Raw genomic sequence first — 23166 nt, forward strand, 5'->3', positions numbered from 1 at the left:
CATTAGGGGTAGTGCGCATCCAAGCCTTCATAATGTTTGTCCTCAAAAGATATCCAAGCCAAATTTGTACCCTTATTTCCCATGAGATGGACTATAAAGGCATTCAGGATTTGGGGGTTCCCCCTAGAGGGAATCAAAACAAGGTTAAATGTTTTTTTCCCCCCAAACCATTGGAAAAAAGTATTCTGCAAGAAAGTGAGTGTGTGCTTTATTTTCTAAAGACAATATCAACAAAAATTTGCTGAGCTATGATCACCCTCTTTCCAGCTTTCAGAAACTAAGAAAGTTGAGGCACCATCATTTTTGCAATTTTCGAAATAGCGGTCAATATTTCCAATTTGTTATGGTTTCTATCTTATGAGGGAAAGATATAGTACAAATTCTGAATTCAGCAAGGGGTCATGCAAGTAGATCGGCCATGGTTTTTTCAAAGAAACTAATCGTTGAAATAATGAAATCTAGTGAAAGTATGAAAACCAAGAAGTGAGTGACAACATTTTCATCTGTAAGTTTTGCATTGGATGCAGATCTACAAGTACACCATTATGTCCGTAACACTCCAAGGTTGAAGAGCTATATAGTATTTGTCAGTTGCCCAAAAACACACAAAACCAAGAGTCAACAAAGTAGCTATGGCTGTAAATGATCTTTTTTTGTGTTTCGACAACCAATTAATTCACAAGTTGAAATCTAAGGAATAAAATGCATAAAGCTAACAAAAACTTGCTGGGATCCCAGCAAGCCATACCATTCCTTTTCCCACTGCTTACCCTGGATATCTGCAGGTTTTCCTGCCTCTCTGGTGTGGGCAGAGCAGACCGGTGGTTAATGCTCCAATCTGCCTTGATGGGAGCATAAAGACAGGGACAAGGGAATCCCCAGCCAGGGTGAAGGAAGCGAAAAGAGTGTCTTGGGCCTAGGGGAGGTGGGGCAGACCGAAGACATGCCTGGCTATCCCCCATCCCTTTAATTTGTTTTATATGTTCGCTTCCCTTGCTGTCTGAAGGTCTCTCTTTCATCCCAGGAGGTAGATTCATTGTAAACCCAACCAAATGGTCCCCGGAGGTGGGGGGGGGGGGCAGGAAACCTACTTGGATCAATTGGAGGGTGGGCCCCTCTATTGCTGACACGCATTCTAGAACTCAGTGACCAGGGTAGTACATGCATCAAATGATGAATTGTTGGGAGAAATGCACCACCACAATGGCACCTACTTACGTTTTATTGTCTTAAATTTGTTTTATATGTTTAACCATTGAAAGTGTGCTTTTTTATACCATTTATCTCAGTGAGTTGTTTTGAGCGAACAAAACTTAAAATAACAAAATATATATTTTTTTAACCATAGAAAATCTGGGTGACCAATAAGGAGTACATTTTTAAGGTCTCTCTTTGTGGTTTTTGGTTTTTTAGAGCTGGTCTTAGTATTGTGGTAGCTCTTTGACAATCTATGTACCATGATTGGAACTGATCTTTAATTTTTCATTGTTATGAGTTGTGATTTGTACTTATCAAGCTTTTATGTATTCATAATGTTGTGCACTGTGCACTTTCATGGTTCATTGAACCAAAATAAGTTTAAAGTTGGCATTGGTATACCAACAAATCCTAACACAAAAAAATCCCACAAATTACTTTAACTCACCTCCCTCCTTCTTCCCGGTACCAAAGAAGTGCCAACCCGTCACGAGTTGGATGGAAGAGAAACTGACATGTCTTCCAGAAGTCTAAGTTTCCTGCCATGGCAGTCCTCTGAAGATTGTACTTGCCTGGCATCACATAAACACCAGCCTCCCCAGTGCATTCTAGAAGTAGACTAGGGGGGGGCCTTGCCAAACACCCCTCTGAGGTCTGATGTTCTGCCCTAACCTAGTTGTTTGGGAATTCAAACTTTGTGAACCCACTGGCATGGATGGACAGTGGTTCACTGCCCAATTGTGGAGGGCTGTGAATAAGGCATGGACCCTCACTTCAGCCTATTGAAAATTTCATGGACAGAGACCGGTCTGGTCACCAGAGGAAGGACAACCACTAATACTCTGGTAAAGCTCTACTGACCTGCTCTGTTGCTGACCTTGCCTATATTGCCTACCAGCTCACCCCCCACAGAAGTGCTACCCAAGAACCATGCATCAACAGCTGCAGGAGATGCAGTCAGGCGTACATGTGCACTCCATGTTGCTTCTTGCTTTTTCATTCTCCCACCAACAGGCGTTCAGCAGTGGCCACCACAATTCACATGTTTTGAGAACAGGCACATCAATAGCTTAAGTAGCCTGGGTGCCGAAAGAACTGTTCATAAGCTACAACTCAATATGCCCCAACCCTGCCTTAGAGAAGGCCAACACCCAGATGTAATAAACACTTGATAATTTTTTTCTCGTAGCTTACTTGGCGTCTTAGCGCTGGGATGCCCCTGGGTAACCATGCGCTTTACAAATGTTCCTTCAATTCAATGAGGGTCTGAATGATCCTAGTGTGTGGCTTTGCTCCCAAGGGCTCACGCCCCAATTGCCTTTGTGGGTCAGACAAATATTTGCACCCCTTCAGTACTCAGATCTGTTCCAACAGACATTGGGCACTTGACCTGGAAACACACGTTATCTATATTTTACAGTACCCACTGACAAAACGTAACATGTCAGTGGTGCATGCCAATGAGTAAGGCAAGGCATGTACAAGTGGATATCCAGCTGTACTGGGAGACGTGTTTTCCCTGTAATGGCCATTTACAATCTTGAATGTCCTCCTCAATGCCCACCTCACCTCCCTATTTGGGACCCAGGCCACAACAGCCCCACCTCCAATGAGAAGCCTGCTGCTCAAGCTCACCCTCCCAGGCAAGGCCACCCACCTGGTAAGGAACCTGCACTGTTGATGGGCACGGATGCGCAGGAAAGCAAGATAATGCATTGAAAAACAGGACTACAGCAAATAGTATTGTAAATGGTAATAATAGTAAATAATAACGTTACTATCGTAGCAACCTTGGTATAAAACCCATATGATATAATCACAACATAAATAGTACCAAAAAAAATGACAAAAAAGTGCCAACAGAAAAACAGCAAGTGCAGAATATACATTAACATCGAAAGACTTGACTTGTCCAAAACAGTTCCGGTCAATGCGAAAGAATGTTTATTACTCATCAGTTAAAATGGTATTTAAATAGCAGAAATCAAATTTGTTTAGCCCTACAATGGAAGGCAGCTGGTGTAGAAAAGAAAATATATTTATAAATACAAAATGATCCAACGAGGCTTACAAAATAAAAAATGCTGCTCTACATTACTACTATCCATATTTCGAAATATTTTAAGCCTAGCAGAGTCTTACAGAGTTCATATCTTCCATGATGGGATTCCCAGTGAACTGAATTTCAGCATAGCACAGAGATTTATCAGAAATGAGGATTCTGCTGCCCAAACAAATGTCGTCCCAGTGAGGAATGTTGTACGTTTTTATATGCGAGATGGGGGGGGGGGGCTGGAGAGAAATATCAGGGGGTGGGCAGGTCAGTGTAGATTTCAGCAGGGGTGACTGATTTTCTCCCATACGACTTTGGTAAATTGAGAATCAAAATCAGTTATCTTAACACAGGTGGTTTACAATGTGACAGCAACATTTTGAAAGTACAGCTATCTATCTATACATAAGTTATTATTAATGTGTATAAAATGGGGTGTGTGTAAGAGAGAGAAAGATAAATAAATAATCTGGTGCCAGGATCATCAGTCTATCTGAACCCACCACATAGCACAAACAGCAGCCGCTTCCTGAACATAGGCCAAATGTTCTCCCATTTAAACCTCTACCCACATGTTCATAATCTGAAGGGCGAGGTCCACAGCCACTTACCCAGTAAATGTAAACACAAAAGTATGTAGAATTTCCAAAAATGCAACTCTGGCTTACCTGTCATACAAAAATTCTGGAATCCTTTCGAATAGTGTATTTATGATGGCAACCTAAATAGAATAAACAATAGGTTAAAATGCAAGATAAACTAAAACAAATTGAATTGTCCTTTACCTAAACGCATAAATACAACATTAATACAACACATACATTCTTAAATATTATAGCACAGTGTTAAATGGCCATCACTTACTGGTCACAGCTGGTCTACAATATTTATCTCAACTGATTTCTAATAGATCTGAGGCTTTATCAAAGCAGGTGATTGGAAGCAAGAAGACTTAAAGACAGACATTTCAGACTATAGCTAAGAAGATTTTCAAATCAGGAGTACACTTCAGGCTCTCATTAATGTCCGGGTCTTAAAAAATCTCTGCCACCTTGTTGCAAGGCAGAAACTGTGCCTTAACATTCCATGAAACTACCCCATCAGATTTTTTTTTTTTAAACAGATTTTATTTGCCAAATAAAAAAGATATTGCAGAGCACGGTCACCCAGCAACTTGTGCATAGAAAATATACATAGAAATGACTTTGACACTTTCTGGAGCAAAATAGAACAAATTGAGAGCAATACAGTTGCAATATTATCCAAAGAAATAGAAAGAAACAAACCCCCTAGCCCCCTCCCCCATCGCACTCACGCCTACCCCAAAGCAGCACCAGAGGAGAACAGTCACAACCGTCTAGACACAGTACCCCTACATCGACAGGGCAATGTTACATATCCCCTATAACGGAAGGGACGCCAAGTCAGTGGACCTGGCTACTGAAACAGGTTCCAGCTCCAGGCCTCGATACTCTGCCCATCGCCGCCAAATTTTATAATGCTTAAGTGGGAACCCCCTGGCCACAAAGATAGGGGTTTCCAGCCCCATACAGAAATCCATGCCATTTTTCCAAACGGATACCGAGGGCTCCCTCGGAGCCTTCCACGCTTTAGCGAATTCCCGCTTAGCCAAGGTGAACCCCAGTAGCATAAGATGGCGCTTGAATATGTTCCCTCCTATATTGTCCATAACATGCAGCAGGACCAGCTTTGGGGAGCTGGGGAAGTCCCAACCCAGAACCTCAGAGAGGCACGACAAAACTCCCCGCCAAAATCGTGCTAGGGCTGCGCAGCGCCAGATAGTATGCAGCAAAGTGCCCTCCTCATGCTGGCATCAGAGACACACCCGGGAGGCCACCAATCCCGCCCTCCAGAGCCTGACCCTCGTGAAATAAACCCGATGGAGATACTTAAACTGGATAAGGCGAAGACTCATGGCTATGGATGCCCCCCGCGGGGAGGCCAGATGCAGCGTAGGCCAGTGCGATCAAACAACAGAACCCCCCTCCTCCCCCAAACAGCCCAACAGCACACCCCCCCACCCTATACCTCAAAAACAATGAAGTATCTGTCGCAGCGAGCGTGAGCGGGAGACCCCAACAGGAGGTCACTCCCCCCGCCCGCCAATGGATCCCCAACAGCCCATTGTCAGCTGGCCCCCTTCCAACTAACGTGTTGCAGGGATATCGGCCCTCAATTGTGCTTCCCCGGTCTAGGCAAACATATCAAGGAACTATGGAAGTACAAACTCCCCCCCTCCCCCCAAGTTAGTCTGATGTAGTAGGCAGTCGCTGGGTCGATGCAGCTCGGGATGAAGTACTACATGACTGGGACCTGTGCCCAGATCTGGATCGTGGACGTCCCTTCCCCTTTAGTATCGGTTGTTTCCGGACCATCTCGCTCGATGAGGAGTCAGAGTCTCTCCGAGGCGGCATGTGTGGGCGAAGGCGCACCGTCTCATCTGTCCAGTGGAAAACTTCCTCCGGAGAGTCAAAGAAATGGGTGCGATAGACCACCCGCAGTCTGGCCGGGTATAATAGGGCATAGGGGAGTTGGAGCTCTCGGAGCTGGGCCTTTGCTGCCATAAAAGACTGCCTGCGTTGTTGGACCATCTTAGTATAGTCCGGGAATATGAGGATGCAGGCATTGTCAAATAGCAGTGGTTGCTTGGCCCTAGCTTGTTTCAGGATAATGTCACGGTCGTGGTAGTTTAGTATTTTCGCAATGACAGGTCTCGGGCGAGTACCGGGAAGGGGCTTCTGAGACAGCGCCCTGTGAGAGCGCTCCACCACGAAACACTTTGACAATGACCCCGGAGGGAGCCAACTCTCAAGCCACTGGGTGAGGAACCGCTCCATACCATCCTTCTCGCAGCCCTCCGGAAATCCAACAAATCTAAGATTATTGCGGCGGGCCCTTCCCTCCGCATCCTCCACCTGGGACGACAGCCCACGTTGAATTGTCTCCAGGAAGGCCACTTGCTTCTGCAGAGTCTCTACCACATCTTCCACCCCAGAGACCCTCGTCTCCGTGATCTGTGCTACCGCATTGCGTAGATCTTGATGCAGCAGCATGACGTCTGAGCCCACCGCCCCTATTTTGGCATCTTTGGCATCTAGGGCGTCTCGCGACTGGGTGATGGCTGCAAGGAGGGCAGCATTATCGGGCACATCGCCAAGTGTCCCCCCCCCCCTCCCCCCCCCCCCGACACCACGGCAGAGGCTCCGGGGCCCGTGAATTTGTCCATTGTACTCTGCTTGGAGGACCCACCACCCGGCCGATCCCTCATCATGGTCAATCCAAGGCATCCCTGCAGGTTAGGGGGTGTCGTGCCCGCCACCAGTATGTCAAGCTCCGGATATTATGAGGCCCCAAGATGCCACTGGGGGGAGGTAGTATGCCACAGTTTGACCACTCAGCCCAGGACCCCAACTCCCAAGTCCAGCGCCTATCGAGGGGCCCCCTCCTGCTGGCACGGCTTGGCCGCCGATCCCGGGATGGGCTCGAAAGCAAGATGAAGGGGGGGAGCCCCGGAGCACCAAACACCAAGGGCCCCAAATGAGCTGCACACCCCACACCAGGCCCGTGTACAGTCAAATAGACTACTCAAGGCGCCACGTCCAGCCAAGAGGGGGTGGGCACACACAGTCACACCACGGCACCTCAGGGACCTGCAGACAACGTAGAAATGGCGGCCCTGTAGTCTTCGACTGGGCCCTGGTGGCGAGCCCACACCCCATCAGAATTTTAACCATTGAACCACCATTGTTTTTGGATCGATTCGACTTTGTTCGTCTACAGGAGGTTCAATGCATACCCAGTATGGGTTTTCCTGGGGGCAATGTCTGGTCAGCTCCTGATAGATATGCTCATAATACATCACTTTTCTTCTGTGGGCACCTGGGCCACAAACACAAAAATGAAACCAACTCCAGTTTGCTCAAGTCACGCAAACTCATTGCTATTGCACCAATACATGCACGTGCATCAGCAAATAACAATTAAGGGTATGTTGCAGAACTCTGCACCGGATGGCCTGGGAAGGCAAGCAAGTAAGATATGATGTTCTCATTCTAGCATTTGCAAATGACTCAAGGTTGCAGCTAAAGTGCAAAGAGCAACTGTTCAACACAATATAAACAATGTATACCTAAGAACTAAACTGTTAAGGACATTTCTATTGCAGGAGATGCAAGATCTCCAATGTCATTCAGCTGAATAAACTTCGCTCTCAAAGAACATTCCTGTTTATGGGTTTTATTTAAGGTTCGGGAGTTGACACTTCTATAATATCAATATACCACCCAATCCTTTAACCAGGCCTCCAATCACTAAATCTGTCCGACAGATAGAATGAGGGATGGCTTTTTTTGTACAAGATTTTATTAATTTTGTAGAAATAAAAGGGGAGAAAGCACATTCATTAAATTCCAATGAGGAGCAAAACTGCTTTTAACAATTATTAAAGACCTGTGGCAATGTATCCCAATGTAGGCACCAAACTCTCACTGCTGGGAATGATCAAGGCAAAGCACGAGCACAACAGCACCAGATACCCTCAGTACTGAGCTGATTCATATCCGACCCCATGTACGAACTCCAGTACTAGAACAGAAAAGTGGCAGCATAAATCGGGAAATGTAGTTTGAGGGATGACAACTTTTATGTATTTCCAACTTCAATAAACGTTGAGACCTCCATATAGTGCCTCCTTTCATCCAGGTGCGCATCACAGGTAAACAAACAAACACACACACATTTACTTAACTAAACTCAAAGGGCTCTCCACACATACATGAAAGACTGACACTGGGAGTTAAATAATGGGAAAGCAATGCCTTTCATATTAGAAAGGATCCAATATGGATAGTGATGTCCATTTTAATCCAATATGGATAGTAATGACAATTTAGGGCAAAGCAAGGGTATTTATGGTGTTCTGGCTGGATGTCATGTAAAAATACACATTATGAAGGTTGGTAGAGTGTTGTCCTTAAGAGTCACCACTGCTTCTTGAAACACCTGAGTGGCCTAGATCTTGAATGGCTCCTCAAACTGTGGCATGTTTTCTGACCAGGAAGTGTCTTGAATGAAGTCCTTGCTCCTTTGGCTGGGGGGAATCTTCTCTATCACTCGCACTTTGCGAACATGAGAAAGAATCTTGCTACACCAACTTTACATGCTTATTGATCTTCTGTTGGACATACTGTGAGGAAACCTCTCTGTTAATATTTACCTGAAATGTATGGCGCCCACCACCCATTTGTCAGAAATAATTTTCTGTCAATATTAGAAATTGTGGGCTACCCTGCCAACTGCAAAAGTACGAAAAAACTTAGGACTGCACTTGTTAGGGTGTAATGTCCTTAATCATGGTTGTGCCCTTGCAGGTAGATTTTCTGGAATTTTCAAACCGTGGGACAGTGTAGTGGGTTTTCAGATAGAACATCAGAAACAAAGTACTATAATGAGGAAGACCAATTGGGGACATGATTAAGGGGAGGGAAGAGAGGACAGGGTACAGAGAGTAGAGAGTTAATACTGTGTGATATGGGTGAAATGTGTGACGTTGCCGCAATCTCTGACCTATCATTGGTTCTGAGGTAATGGGGAGATTTGTCTTTGACTTTTCAGAGGCAGAATTCACTCCAGAGTTAGTTTTCTGGTTATGGAGAATACATCCAAAGGAGTTCACATGTTAGTGGAGGAACAGCGTCTTCTCAAAGGTTGTGACCAATTGTACCTTTTCCATCTGCATTATTTATAATAATAATGTTAAATCCTAATAAAAAAATATAGTCAGTAAGAAATGTGCACAAAATAAAGTTTGATTAATCCATCTTAAATTATTATACTACTGCGTCAATATCCTCATCAACAAATGCTTCTTTCAGATTGCTAGAAATTGGCTTTCTGGTTCGCAGAGATATGCATCCTGTCCAAGCAGGAACCGCAATCCTAGTCAAGATAAACTAGATACAAACTAAGAGATGACTTGTGCTCACTCTCTGGTAGCTTATCTCTCCCTCTCCCTCTCCCTCTCCCTCTCCGGCCTGCTGAAACAGAACCTTTGGTTGGGGGCTGAGTCCACATCAAGAAGCGAGGAACAGGGAGGCGATGTGTCGTCATTGAGCCACACACTCGGGAAAGTGTCGCCGTTGAAAAGTATTGAAGATGGGCGATACGTCATCGCCGGTGAACTGCGCCAGTTCCAACTGGCGCAACAGTGGCGATGCATCTGCATCGAGAGTTGCAGCACGGAAAAACTCACTTCGAAGGGCTGAGAACTGGATCGGCACCACTTTACAGAACAGGACTTAGAGGGCAGAATCCAGGTGCTGTTGCAGGAAGTCTTTGATGTCCCTGAGACTTCCGGACAGGGGGCAAGACAGCATGCACTTGTAGTCACTCTGGGGTCAAATGAAATGGGTCCAGTCCTTTCCTCAGCAAGGCAGATGGCAGAAGGCAGAAGGCAGCAGCGCAGCACAGCAGAGAGAAAAGCAGTTCTTCCAGAGCAGCAGTCGAGCAGAGTGACAGTCCTGTAGCAGCACAGCAGTCCTTTCTCCTGGCAGAGTTCTTCACAGGTCAAGTAGGCTCTGCTTTGGTGGGTCAGAGACCCAATACTTATACCCAGTTGTGCCTTTGAAGTGGGGGTGACTTCAAAGAAGGGTCTTTGAAATGCACAGAAACCCTTTCTTCCCATTCCTGGATCCAGACTAGATGTAGGGGGTTCACTAGCCCTTTGTGTGGGGACAGGACACTGCCTATTCAGGTGTAAGTTTCAGCTCCTCCCTCCCTTCCTGCCAATGAAGAGCCATCACAATGCAGATGGTTAGTCAGACACACCTAACCTTCCTGTGTTTGTCGCCATCTAGAGGGAACACACAAAGTGTAGTTGTCACCCACCCCAAATGTGTATTGGAGACAGGCTGCAGGCACACAGAGCTGTAAGAGAAGAGAAATGTCAACTTTCTAAAAGTTACATTCCAGAAATAGTAAAGTTAAATCAAACTTTATCAATAAAGAGGATTTTTCATTACCATTCTATATTTTTAAACCATGAGACAAATACTCCCTTCTAATCAGGAATTACAGCCTAAAATTGTAATAAGGAATTCCCAATGCTAAACTATTTGAGGAGTAGGCATCACAGTAGGGAATAATGAATTTAGGTGTTTTTCACTACCAGGACATGCAACACTTAAAAGTACATGTCCTACCTTTTACTCACATAGTACCCTGCCCTATGGGCTACCTTTGCCTACCTTAGGGTGACTTATGTGTAAACAAAGGAGAATTTAGGACTTGGCAAAGATTTTTTAATGCTTAGTCGATGTGACAGTAAAACTGCACACACAGGCTATGCAGTGGCAGGCGTGTGACATGTTTAAAGGGCTACTTGGTTGGGCGGCACAATCAGTGCAGCAGGCCCACTAGTAGCATTTATTTTACAGGCCCTGGGTATATGGTATACCACTCTACAAGGGATTTACAAGTAAATTAAATATGCCAATTGTGTATACGCCAATGTTACCATGTTTAGCAGAGAAGCACATGCACTTTAGCACTGGTCATCAGGGGGAAGGGGGAAACATATGTGACAAACCTTTCAAGACTTATCAAAGAAAAGAGGGGCCCTTCTACGCCAAAGTGCCCTAAACCTTTCAAGAACCTATGTACAATAGTTGGTTTGAAGAGGGGCGGCTGGTCAGGCAACCACAGAAAGGTTGGAATAGCATAAAGGTAACCCATTAATGTGCCCAGAGCAGAGCCCTGCTGGGGAAGGGAAAGAACCTCAGAATGGGTGTCAGAAAAGGGGCCAACCTGCTTTTCTGCACATCATGCCACAAACTTTCCCCAACAGCAGGCATATACCGTTGTGGTGGGGGACGCCTTGCTGCCAGAATAACAGCAGACTTCAGGTGGAGGGTCGAATGCTGTTAACGGTCACAGCTAAATCTCCACGCAAGAAGGCGGATCATTTACAGATTCGAGTGGAGACCCCTCACCTGTTGCTGTGACAGAAGATCCTCCTGAAGAAGCAGTCTGATCGGAGGAACGATGGACATGCTCAACAGCTTGGGACAGCAAACTCTGAGACCAGTCCCGAGCCACAAGGATGACCTGGGCCAGGTCGTTCCTGCTCTTCTTGAGAACTCTGGGCAGGAGTGGTATGGGTGGAAAGGCGTACAGAAGGCCTGAGCTCCATTTGAGTCGAACAGCCTCCCCGAAGAAGAGGCACCTTGGAAACTCCAGTGAGCAGAACTGCAGACATTGCACATTCTCAGCAATAGCGATCCGATCTAACCAAGGCTCTCCCCACTTCTGGAAGAGATCCTACACCACCTCCGGATAGAGACACCATTCATGATTGAGGCATCTTCGGCTGATTCTGTCTTCCCTGGAGTTCAGAGAGCCAGGTGTTGGACCACCAGGGATATACCCTGTCCAGAGATGCAGGGCCTCTTGACAAAGGGTCCACAATCCCACCTCGCCCTGTTTGTTGCAGTACCACATTGGAGTGTTGTTGTCCGTGAACACCTGCACAAGCCTTCCCAAAATGGAGGATATGAAGGCTTTTAATGCCAGCTGGATCGCCTGGAGCTCCAGAAGGTTAAAAGTGGAGTCTGGATTCTGCTGGGAACCAGAGGCCTCTGACCTCCACCTTTCCCAGATAGCCGCCCCCTCCTAGGAGTGACGCATCTGCACCACTGTCAGATCTGGTTGGGGAAGGCAGAAGGGTCTGTGCTGACCCAATCACAGTTTGTTAACCACCACTGTTGATCTTGTGTAGTTCGCTCCGAGATCTGGACCACGTCAGAGAGATATCCCTGAGGCTGCACCCACTTGAACTTCAGGTTCCACTGCAGAGCCTGCATATGCCAACGGGCATGCGTCACAAGCAAGATGCAGGCGACCATGAGGCCCAGCAGCCTCAGAGTCAGCCTCACCGAAATCCAGGCTAGAGGCTGAAACATCGATATCATAGCCTGAATATGCTGGACTCCCTGTTCTGGAGAATAAGCCCAAAACTGCACAGTGTCCCAGACAGCTCCGATGAAAGGGAACGTCTGAGAGAGAGTCAAGTTTGACTTCGGGATGTTGATAGTGAACCCCAGCGAATGCAGGTTGTCCACCATAGGCTGGAGCAGGGAGACAACAGCCTGGGGCAAGCCTGCCATCAAAAGCCAGCCGTCAAGATAGGAGAAGACTAGCACCCCTGATCTCTGGAGATAAGCTGCAACCATGGCATCAGCTTGGTGAACACCCGAGGAATGCTGGCAAGGACAAAAGGGTCCACCATGAACCGCAGGTACTGCCTGTGGTGGGCAGGCATAACCAGAATGTGGGAATATGGATCTTGTAAATCTAATGCTACCATCCAGTTTCCTCGGTCCAGGGAAGACAGGACGCGAGCGAGCGTTAGCGTTTTAAACTTCGGCTTCTTGATAAAGAAATTGAGAGTGCACAAGTCTAGGACAGTATGAAGGCCTCTGTCCTTCTTGAGTACCTGAAAGTAGAAGGAATTGCAACCACCGCCTCCTTCTGGCATTGGCACGCTCTCTATGGCTCCCTTATCCATGAGAGCTGTTACTTCCTGGTGGAGCAAGGAAAGATGATCCTCTGTCATGTCACAGCTAGGTGGCATGTATGGAAGGGTAGTGACAAAGGGGAAGCATCCCCTCCGGAAAATTTGCAGAACCCAAAGGTTTGATGTCATACAACCTCCAGTGGGGCTGGTGATGTCGTACCCTGCTTTCGACTGGGTGATCATGATGGTAAGAGGACAATATATAAGGTTTTTTTGAGGCTGCGGCAGCTGGGGGTGGAGGGGGCGAGGGTTGACTGGCCCGACCTCTGGCTGCCCGACTCATGGGGTCTGTGGGTACAGCGTCCTTGACCACGCAGGGGCTGGAGGCAGTGGAGGCTGGAAGGGTACTGACACATCTGGAAGGCGAGTGGCCATGGAAAGGCCCAAGGACCCGGCTGCAGCTGTGTGTACTGCCACCGTAAGGCCACTGTCGTGGAAACCGCTTTGCCCAGCGAGTCAGTGGTATCCAGTTCACATCTGATCGTGAACTGAGCTGAATCTTTCCCATCGGCAACAGCCTGGGAGAGTATGGCCCGGACCTCCTCAAGAACCATTTGTAGCACCAGTGCCACTTAATCCCATAGAGCAAAGGAGTAACGGCCCAAAAGGCATGCAGTGTTCACAGATCGCAGTGCCAGACAGGTGGAAGAAAACTTCTTATACCCTAAGGTGTCCAGCCTCTTGCAATCCCTATCCGGTGGGGGTGGTAGTGAATGCATCAGGATTTACATGGGAGGTAGAGGCTTGGACTACCAGACTCTTCAAGGTTGGGTGTTGTGTGAGGAAACTAGGGTCCCCTGGGGAGGGGTGGTGGCAGCTGTGCTGTGCTCGAAAAAGGTCCCAAGCAAGATATAAGTAAAGGCTTTGTTAAATAGGAGAAGGGTTTCTAAGGGGTCACTCCGGGCTGAATCACCTCTGTCAAGACTCTCGTCTTGACTACCACTGAGAGCAGGCTAAGGTTCAGGATCTCAGCTGCCTTGCTCAACACCACTAAAAAGGAGAACCCTCCTCTGTAGCCATGGTAGGGAAGAAAGCATGCCAGTATCTGGAGAAGTATCCAGTCCACTGGCCACCTCCAAGTCCTCATAGCACTCCAAGTTTGGCTCTAAAGGTTGGTATTCTCTTCAGGGTCCAGCAATTCCTCCAATCCTCTGAGTCCTAGCCCATATGAATAGGGCTCAGGCTCCGGTCTGGAAGGCATGGCTCTTGTGGGCGTCGGATGACACCCCTTCGGCTCCTTGTCGGAGTTGGGGATCAGAATGGGGATGGCACCCGGAGCGTCGGCATTGGAATGGCACCGGGGAAGGCTGAAATGGTATGACCTGCGCCGGTCCGGATTCAACCGTGTATCAAAGAGGCCCGACTGCCTCCGGGGTTGCCAGCGTGGAACCCGTAGTGGCCCTTCCTGAACCCGATGGGCCCAAAGGCACGACAACAGGAGCAGCCCATGGCCCCTTTAAACTCTTGAAGTTGAATGGTGGTCGCTCCAGCACCCGAAAACTCGGGGAAGGGCAGAGCCAACCCAGGTGCCGGCTCACCCGTGGAGCCAACCTTAAATGTCGACGCCCTCTCATCTCACCGGTCGACAGACAAGGCAAAGTCAAAGACCTCTTCGACTTCTTGCTTTTCTTCTTTTTGTGGGACTTACCTGTGTGGCCTGACGACTTTGAATGCAACGATGAACTTGCACTCTGCGACCAATCCCAGGACCCTTCTCTCGACCGGGATCGAGACCATTGCAGCATCGCTCGTCGGGCGGCAAGGATCTTGAGGGACTGTTCTCTCAAGGCCTTGGGGTGCTTGACGCAGCACTCGGCGCAGGTCTTCGCATCATGGTTGTGCTCCAGGCACCAGAGGCAAACAAGATGCAGGTCAGTCAATGACATTTGTCGAGGACAGGCACAGAAGGGCTTGAAGGCGGCCTTCCTTGATGACATCCCTGCAACACAAGGAGAAGAACTTTCCAAAAACTTAGACAAAGTACAGTCAAAACGTGACTGAGGGGGCAGTGGTCTCCGGATCTTCACTGACTGGCAGGGAAAGAAAAAGAACTGACATCCTCGCCAAGACGGCAGCAGAGCGGTAGCGTCCTTCGTGAGCTCCACCACCCACAACAGCAAAGGGCTGTCCTCGGGTTCCCAACACTCAACAAAGATCAGCAATAGAACCTCCATGTGCAGGGCGGCTGCTGGAGCTCACGGCGGTCAAAATTGCTAGCTACGAGCAGAGACACGTGGAACCCGGGACGCCACTCTGCGGCTGCAGTGCAAAATGGCGGCCTGATGCGGCCGGGAAGGCTCGGCTGAGCACCGGAACGAAAGAAGCGGTCGGCAGAGGTTGCGGTCCTGATGAAAAAGGCAAGTGCATTCACCCCGCAGACTGCCGGCGAGCATCGGTAAGGCCCGATGGAATCTCTCGCTAAGCACGGAGCCCGCTGGGAGGTTGCCACCGATCTGGACCACTCCCCGGCATGACCACTTCATCCTGCATACTAGGCTGCGTTGCCTGCAGAGGTCCCGACAACCCATAACCTGACCTTGCTGATTTTAGGCTGAGGACAGCAATCACCTTCACACAACCAGGCAGCCTACAAGTCTTGATAACTCGGGCTGATGCCTTTTTCTTTAATTTTCGACCAGTATGTCTGCCTGACTGTCCCTAACATGGCAGCTGATCGTGATGCCCAGAATGTGCGGCCGTACACGGAAAGCCTGTCTCTTCAGTTAAAACTTAAGATCACTGCGATCTGTTCTTTGGCAGGCATAATTGGATCTAATTTTTACCGCTAACCACTGATCTCGGCCAATGTATACCTGCCCGACTACCTGCCTGACCCTAACATGGCGCCCAATCTTGAATCCTAGAATGGCGGCCGATCATGAATATCACAACACTTCCACTGAAGTCTCTTGCTGCTATGTAGTGTTGATGGCTGTCCTTTTCTCTGTCTGAATCACTGCCTGCTGAGAAATCCATCGCTCCATTGAATCTTCACTACGATAACTCACCTGTCTCTGGGCTAAAGACTTTTCAGTCTCCTCCCGAACCTCTCTCCTATACGGCGGAATCCAAACCTTATCCGAACACTTATCCAGCAACATGTTGCATGACCCTAAGATGGCGTCTCCTTTTTGTTACAGTAGTATTTACTCCCCTCATGCTGACCTAACATCACCGTACATAAGCGTCCCTCACCATTGCTCTGCCGCTATTAAGGGAAGCCCAAATAATGTTACCATTGTTGAGTGGTTCAAGCTTTTGCAATTACCTGACATCATAATGGTGCCTGCATTTCTGGTTCCTGGAAGCTTTCCCACTGAGCGAACAACAACCATCCAGCAAGGCTCTACCTGCTTCCATTCTACACGAGAGCCCCATGAGTCAGAAGGTGAGCTGCGCACTTAGCAGGACAGATTCATGCCGCAGCCCTTACCCCACCAAAAAGTAGCCACAAAGGTCTCCAACTACTGAGACATCCTGCCTGGACTGACAATGACGTTACCCCATGGGCAATACATCATTACCCCTAAATTTACCACCATTGTGTGTGCCCTTTTACCAAAGCACTCCTTCTCCCCTTGTTGGTGAGGGATCCAGCATTTATACCCAGGAGTCTCAGAGACCCCCCTGAGAGAGTCCACCGCGTCAAGGGAGCCACACACAGCAGAGGTGTGGGAAAGGAGCTCCTTGCCAAAGCACTCCTTCTCCCCTTGTTGGGGAGGGATCCAATATTTATGCCCTGGAGTTTCAGAGACCCCTCTGAGAGAGTCCACAGCGCTAAGGGAACCACACACAGCAAAAGTGTGGGAATGATACACTGTTTCTCCTCGTCTCCCGGTTGTGTTTTCCTTCACCCTCCCCCACCTCTTTCCCTCTCTTATTCTTGGTCTACCTCCCCTGCTCCTACCCTCTCTCCCCTGAATCGCTCTCCCCTTGCCTGCTTTTTTCCCTTACATCTATGTTTTTAACGCATGTAACTTCGCTCCAGTAACTCATGTAACTTGGAACTATGTTCGGAAACTATGTTCGTCCTCATGTAAAGCGCTCTGATACCTCCGGGTCTAGCCAGCGCTATATAAAACTTTTCAAATAAATAAATAAATCAGCGCACTAGACTAGGGTGGCGCCTATATAGACATCACACATGTCACTTCCGGCGCAGACTATCAGTGCCACCTACCGGCTCGCAGGGGTACTGCTCACGAAAAAGTTTCGGACCCAGTCTGATGCCTGGGGATAATTCTAAGGTAAGAAATCTGCAGCTAGAAGTCTCTATCAGATTAGTTATTTAATGAAAATGTGAATAAAGAAATTTAAAAAAAAAAGACAATATTTGATTGATATCTAAAGCTCAGATGCAACTTTAAACAAATGCCAGAATAGTAAAAATAAAAGAATTTTAAAGTAGTCTGTCCTAAAAGGAACTTTTGGGTATTGCCACTGCAGCACTTGGATTATACAAGTAACGCTTTTGTTTGGTCAACTGAACGTAGCAGAAAAGAGTATTTCAATAGCATGTGTCTTAAAAATAAGACATAGATGTAAATTTCTAGATCTAACAAAAGGTCCAGCTATAATGGTGGGACTGCTACCTTTTCTTCAGGCATACTGTTACTTTCACACCAATGGGCAGATTCATGTGGAGGTCTATATTGTGAAAATGTTTCACTAAGAAGCCATTAGATTTACAATGTGTGCTGTACAAGTGTTCCACTCAATCACGCGTTTTCTGCATCTTTACATACACTACATATAAGCATTAAATCAAATATTTTTAGATGCCATACCTGTAAAATTTCAATCCGTAAAAGCAATTTTATGAGACTCTCCTGAAATGAACTTGCTAGGGTACTGTAAGAAGAAAAAGCAAAAAATGCTGTCAGGAAAATAAAAAAGAAAAGATAAATGATTACAATAACTATTACAAATCTGACACATTTTTAAAATGTTGATATTTTACCTGGATACAATTCTGTTATCCCCACAATATATACATACAACAAAGATAATACCTATTGGGTTGTTTAGCATGGCTTCTGTAAAATTTTCAATAATATTATTATTATGTTTCTTATGTTTCTTATATAGCGCCTGAATCGACCCCCGAAGGGGTATCTCCGCGCTTGCCTTGGGAACCCGTCCTGGCTTTTCCCTGTGAGATAGCCCCTACAGGGCATCCCCAAGGTGAAAGCCAGGCATCCCGCCGCGGGGGCCGTTGTGGAGATTAAGCAAGCTTAATGCCCAGAGTTGCAGAGTGTGAACCCATGATTAGGTCAGGCACCGAAGCGAGAATTATCGAGTCCATGGACATTTGAGCTCAAGACCCTGCCGCGTCGGGAATTGAACCCTGGTCCCGGGTCTGACCTCTGCTTCAGGGTCTGCCTGCTCTAACCAGTGAGCCACACTTCTCCACCTAATCTTCCCTAATGTGAGTCAAACACACTTGAAACACTGATGTCTTGAGACAATAAATTCCCAAGGACTCATTCTACCACTTTTCTTCTTTAATTTCAGAGGCATCTCAATCTGGACTTACAAAGATTCTTCTTCTTAAAAGGCAGATAATGCAATACATCTTTATCTAGGTGGACTGTGCCAGACATTTTGTAGGCAACCTACCTGCCAAATGAACTGGATGAAGGAGACATGGCAAACAGTGTTATAATTTAGGGGTCTGCCGTACTTTGGTTGGGGTTCAGGCTGGAGATTCGGGGACTCTGGTATAGGGGTTCCTATTGAGTAAGCATTGGTGTGGTTGACTACAGCATTCTCTCCATGCCCATTTAGGCCTGATGAGACCAATTTTCCTTGTTAGTTCAGTGGTGCGTTGCTCATTTTAATGAGTAGTTACTGTTGATCTATCTGCTTTGAGTATTGTGATTTAATAACAAGATTGAAACCTCAAAGGAAGACGATTACAATACAGGAAGTAATGAGGGAGAATGGCAGGCGCATCTACCAAATTAGCCCAGAGACAGAGGTGTCCTAGGAATGTCTGTCCAAACTAGACATTGGTGTCTGTCAAGTGATTACTATGCTCTTTGGAGCAACAGCTGTGAGCCTTTGGAAAGCAAATGAAGCGGATTTAACTTTGTTCGACTGGATACTGATGGCTCAAATTTATCTATGGCTGTGAAGTTACTAGTCGTATGATTTGCACTCCATAAGCACAGTACAATATTCCATCGTCTTGATGGAGTATCGGTCCTCCGTATATAAAGATGTCCGCCGCCCCTGCAGAAATCTTTAGTCACTAGCGGGAACCGCATCATGACTGTTTTTGTAAATGTGTTATAAAGTTTCTCAAACTTTTAACCTGTCTCAAATTTAAAAAAAATAATAATAATAAAAAAATGACCCCCACACTATGTGAGTTGTCTTCCATGGTGTAGGGCTCATTTAAATGTTTTCAATATCCCTTGCCACCAGGTTTTACCCGGCGGTATAGGACAGTACAAACTGGCCATTGGAATGCACACTATAAATCAAGTGGGCAGTGGAATCACCAAAACTCCAGCAGCCAACTCTGTTGGGACATCGAAGCACTCTCTTGGCAATGGAGCTGGAGTAGTTTTACAGACGGAAGGAACGAGGGTTTGATGTAGAGGGTACTCCGTCGTGGCTGCGATGGAGTACCCTCTTTGACAAACTCAAAATCAGGCCCGTTAGTGTGCAATGAGAATTCATAAGAACCTGGCCAGTCACTTGTACCGAACAATAATGTATTGCTGCATGTCTGGAATGGCGCACAAGCACCCATCTCAGTTTTTTTTTTTAGGAATATGTTGGATTACATAACATGGCTGATGATATAAGGAGCTGGAAGACCGGATAGGAGAAAGCATAGGACTCGTAGAACATATGTGATCATAATGGTTATTTTAACTTACTTTATTTTAGGATTCAGTCTTATTTACATTTCATATGCACTTTGCACTCCTTTTATTTGATGTTGTGTAAACAATAAACTGATTTTTAATAACAGCAGAACTTAGGTCAGCACAGTGGGCTGTAATAATTATTAATAATGCAGATTTTATGGGGTCCTCTGTGTAGATCTATAGTAACGGTGCTGGGAGTCCAAGTTGAAAAGAGCAAAACTGTTCAGACCCAGTCTTACATGAACATATCTAGATATGTACAGCATTCGAGGGTCTTCAGTTATTGCTCCGTATGAAGTCTATTACGTTAAGGAAGTCTATGCAGCCCAGGAGAATGCTGAGATTTGTGTTCAGTCTAAAAGTGTCTATCTAGTTAGTTAGGAAAACCATGGTCTCAGGAGACCTCTTAAACATGGCTAAAATATACAGATTCCCTAAACGTGAACAGTCACTATATGTTCTCGATTTGTCAACTACCCTAAAATCTCTATTCAGTTATGGGCATGTGTGGCCAAATCCTAAATAACTAAATGTGGAACGCTTTCAAGTTACTGTTACCTTAAAATGTAATAACTCTTATATCATGGCAGAGATAACACTGTTGCTGCAGCATTGCTGGTTACAGCACTCTTGTATATTATATTATAAGGAATTTCAATAATATTGCTTGCAAATGGCTGCAGAGATCCATACCAAAACAAGCATTTGCAATGAAATCGGTCTCGCCTTTGGGACCTTATATGTATTTAGCTATGCAGCACATTAGCCTGGGTGCTGAAACATCTACTGTTCTTTAGCATGGAGGGAAAGTAAGCACCAAACTGCATAACCATCCCGGTAAGGAAACACATTGAGAGAAATATTGCCTTTAAGCGGGAATGGTATAGACCAAAGCTCCGTATTTAATATAAAATCAGCGCCTTCGGTGGTCATATCACTGAAAACACAAGATTTGAAAAACATATTATTGTCTACGGGTGCTCGTGGAAGACAATTTCTTTGGACTGGAATCTAGTGAATGCTAAAGTGATTCTGGTATTTTACTGGCCTCTGCTGGTCGTTTTCTAACAAGAAAGTTAAATAGAGTCAGTTGCCAGAAAAATTAAAAAAAAGAAAGTTGCTCAGCAGAAAGCAATTCTGGTATTTAACTGACCTCTGCAGGTTGTTTTCTATCAAAACAGTTCAATACAAGCAGTTGAACAGAAAAAAAGTCCCTAAGCAGACAAGTCCTAGGGCTGATCTCCAGAGCCCACAAAGTACATACACATATAAGTATATACTAAAGTATATACAAGAGGTCTTGAATGCTCGACCTAAAAAGACAGCAGACCCTGTTAAATATTACTCTGCGGGGTAGTCAGACTGGATACATGCAACGCACCAGTGGAGCTTCATCACGGTCACTATTAATATGAAAGGAGAACTTCAAACAAATGTGTAAATGGGGTATCATCACGTGGGGAGGAACAGCTTAAACAGTTGTACTTCCTACATCATGAAGGTTGCCTTTCAATGAACCGGATCATTAAAAAGGTGACATTAATTCATCAGAGGAGTGGACTCTTCACTCATTCGGTTGTGTGTGCTCCAATTCAGTCGATTCATATTCAGAACTCTTTTCTTATTTTGCTTCTACATAATGGGATGCTTTGCCATCTGTTGTCTCACTGGGATCAATACAAAAACAAACGAAAACAAGATATGATATTTTTCAAGGCTTGGGCTCTGCTGTCGGTTCAGATTCCTTGTTTACAACCGCTCAGGAAACTTTTGAGGGATCCACTTAACTGGATCATTCAATAACACCTTGACCTCAAACTCCTCTTTACAGGATGTTGGATTACATCACAGAAGACGACCATGTGTAGTTTACTCTGTGATAAGACACTTCATTTCCTATGATGAAGAAAGGAAAGTAAATGCACTGCATTCTTCCTTCTAAAGTTCCAGCTATTCACAATATCCGAAAGGCTAGAAAGGAACCTTAAACCTTGCCTGCTCTACAGAATGTGTGGAAATTCTCCCACTAGACACTACTGAGGCGCTATCTCTGCATTTGCCAATTCAGATTCTACACTTAAGCAAGAAAGGTGTGGGCTTCTCTGTCAGTGTCTGTTTGCTTTACAATATTTACATAAATAACATTCTTTAATTTATGCAACAATGAACTATGAAGGAACAGCTCCAACCAGTGACACTATATGTACCCCAAGTATAACAAAACCGAACCCCAATGCTGGACTTGCCCAACCCCTGTGATTATTGTGTGAACGAAAAACACATCATACACGTTATCTAAGGTCCTACATATATATTTTTGGAGTAAAGATCTAACATCAGATGGCGTACCAGAGTGTGCAGCAAACGCAATGACGAAATAAAAAGCAGGATGAGCTAGAAGACCACTAGCAAATTAGTGACATTAGCCATTCTTTAAAGCCTTGAAATTGTCAGGTTCTCTCACCTATTTAGGGGACACTGTTCGAATGAATAACTAGAGATCAATAACAAACTATTTAATTCAAATCTAATAAGAAGATCTATGAACAATAAGGTCAATTAATGAATGAGACACAGCCAGATTAATTCTCAAGTTTAGCTTTTTTTCAACTTTCCAGAGATGTGATGTGTAGATCCCAAAGAAAGATTATGCAATATATATGCCATGGTTCAAATATTTAAAAAATATCTGTTGATCACATTTGCTGTGCAAACATTTCGATCTGAGACCCCATTCCTACTGCAAGGAAAGGGAATTAACAAAAGGTAGCATACAGGCGTGGCTGTAATGGAAAAGAATCGGAAATCAATGGGGAGTAGTTGACAGCTCTGCATCAAGTGAGAAATGGAAGTAAACAACCTGGGTATGTAAATTCTTAGAACAGCTATGCCTTGCTCAACAAAGAAAACTATACGCCCTGTTTCAAGTGAGGCAATTCCACGGGAATGAACTTCAAAGACAGTATGCTATCCCTATAACTAATGAATTTGTCAACATTACATGTTCTGCCCTACTTCACTGGCCACCTTTTGTCAGCTGCTCCAGAAACATTTCATTCAGGCTGCCAAAACAGCTGTGCATCAAACTTTTGCAGCAATGTTTTGTTAATTGACTTTACAGTGTTTTTATAGATTTGGAAATTCTAATGGATTAGAGTGATCCAGCATGACCATTAAACTGAACTCTAGAATATGGTGGACAAACAGTGACAAAGTGGGCTATGAGTTTTAAGTCTTAATGTTGGAGGGCGTTTTGGCATGTCTGTATTTACTGATTTTATGAGTTTACAAGGTATTATTTTCTCGATTAATTGTAATTTTCCCTTCTAGCTTGGTTACTGAATATAATAACCATTTAAACAATTTTACCACTGAACAAATTCCCTACTTAGAGTGCATCAATTATATCAATTCATTTATGAAATTATGAGGTAAGTGGCTTT

The 23166-nt window shown here is 45.6% G+C and overlaps 1 protein-coding gene across 2 annotated transcripts in view; it reads right to left on the reverse strand.

The window, feature by feature from the left end:
* FANCD2 (FA complementation group D2) overlaps positions 1–23166 on the reverse strand; it is a 1050809-nt gene that overhangs the window by 965514 nt on the left and 62129 nt on the right. For both annotated transcript variants that reach the window (XM_085625116.1, XM_085625117.1), the window contains exons 6-7: positions 17630–17693; positions 3919–3971 (exon numbers count right to left, since the gene is read on the reverse strand). In XM_085625116.1, coding sequence (XP_085481242.1) covers positions 3919–3971; positions 17630–17693 — 117 coding nt within the window. The remainder of the gene's footprint in view (positions 1–3918; positions 3972–17629; positions 17694–23166) is intronic.

Source organism: Triturus cristatus, chromosome 9 (assembly GCF_964204655.1).
Source record: "Triturus cristatus chromosome 9, aTriCri1.1, whole genome shotgun sequence".
NCBI classification, from domain to species: Eukaryota; Metazoa; Chordata; class Amphibia; order Caudata; family Salamandridae; genus Triturus; species Triturus cristatus.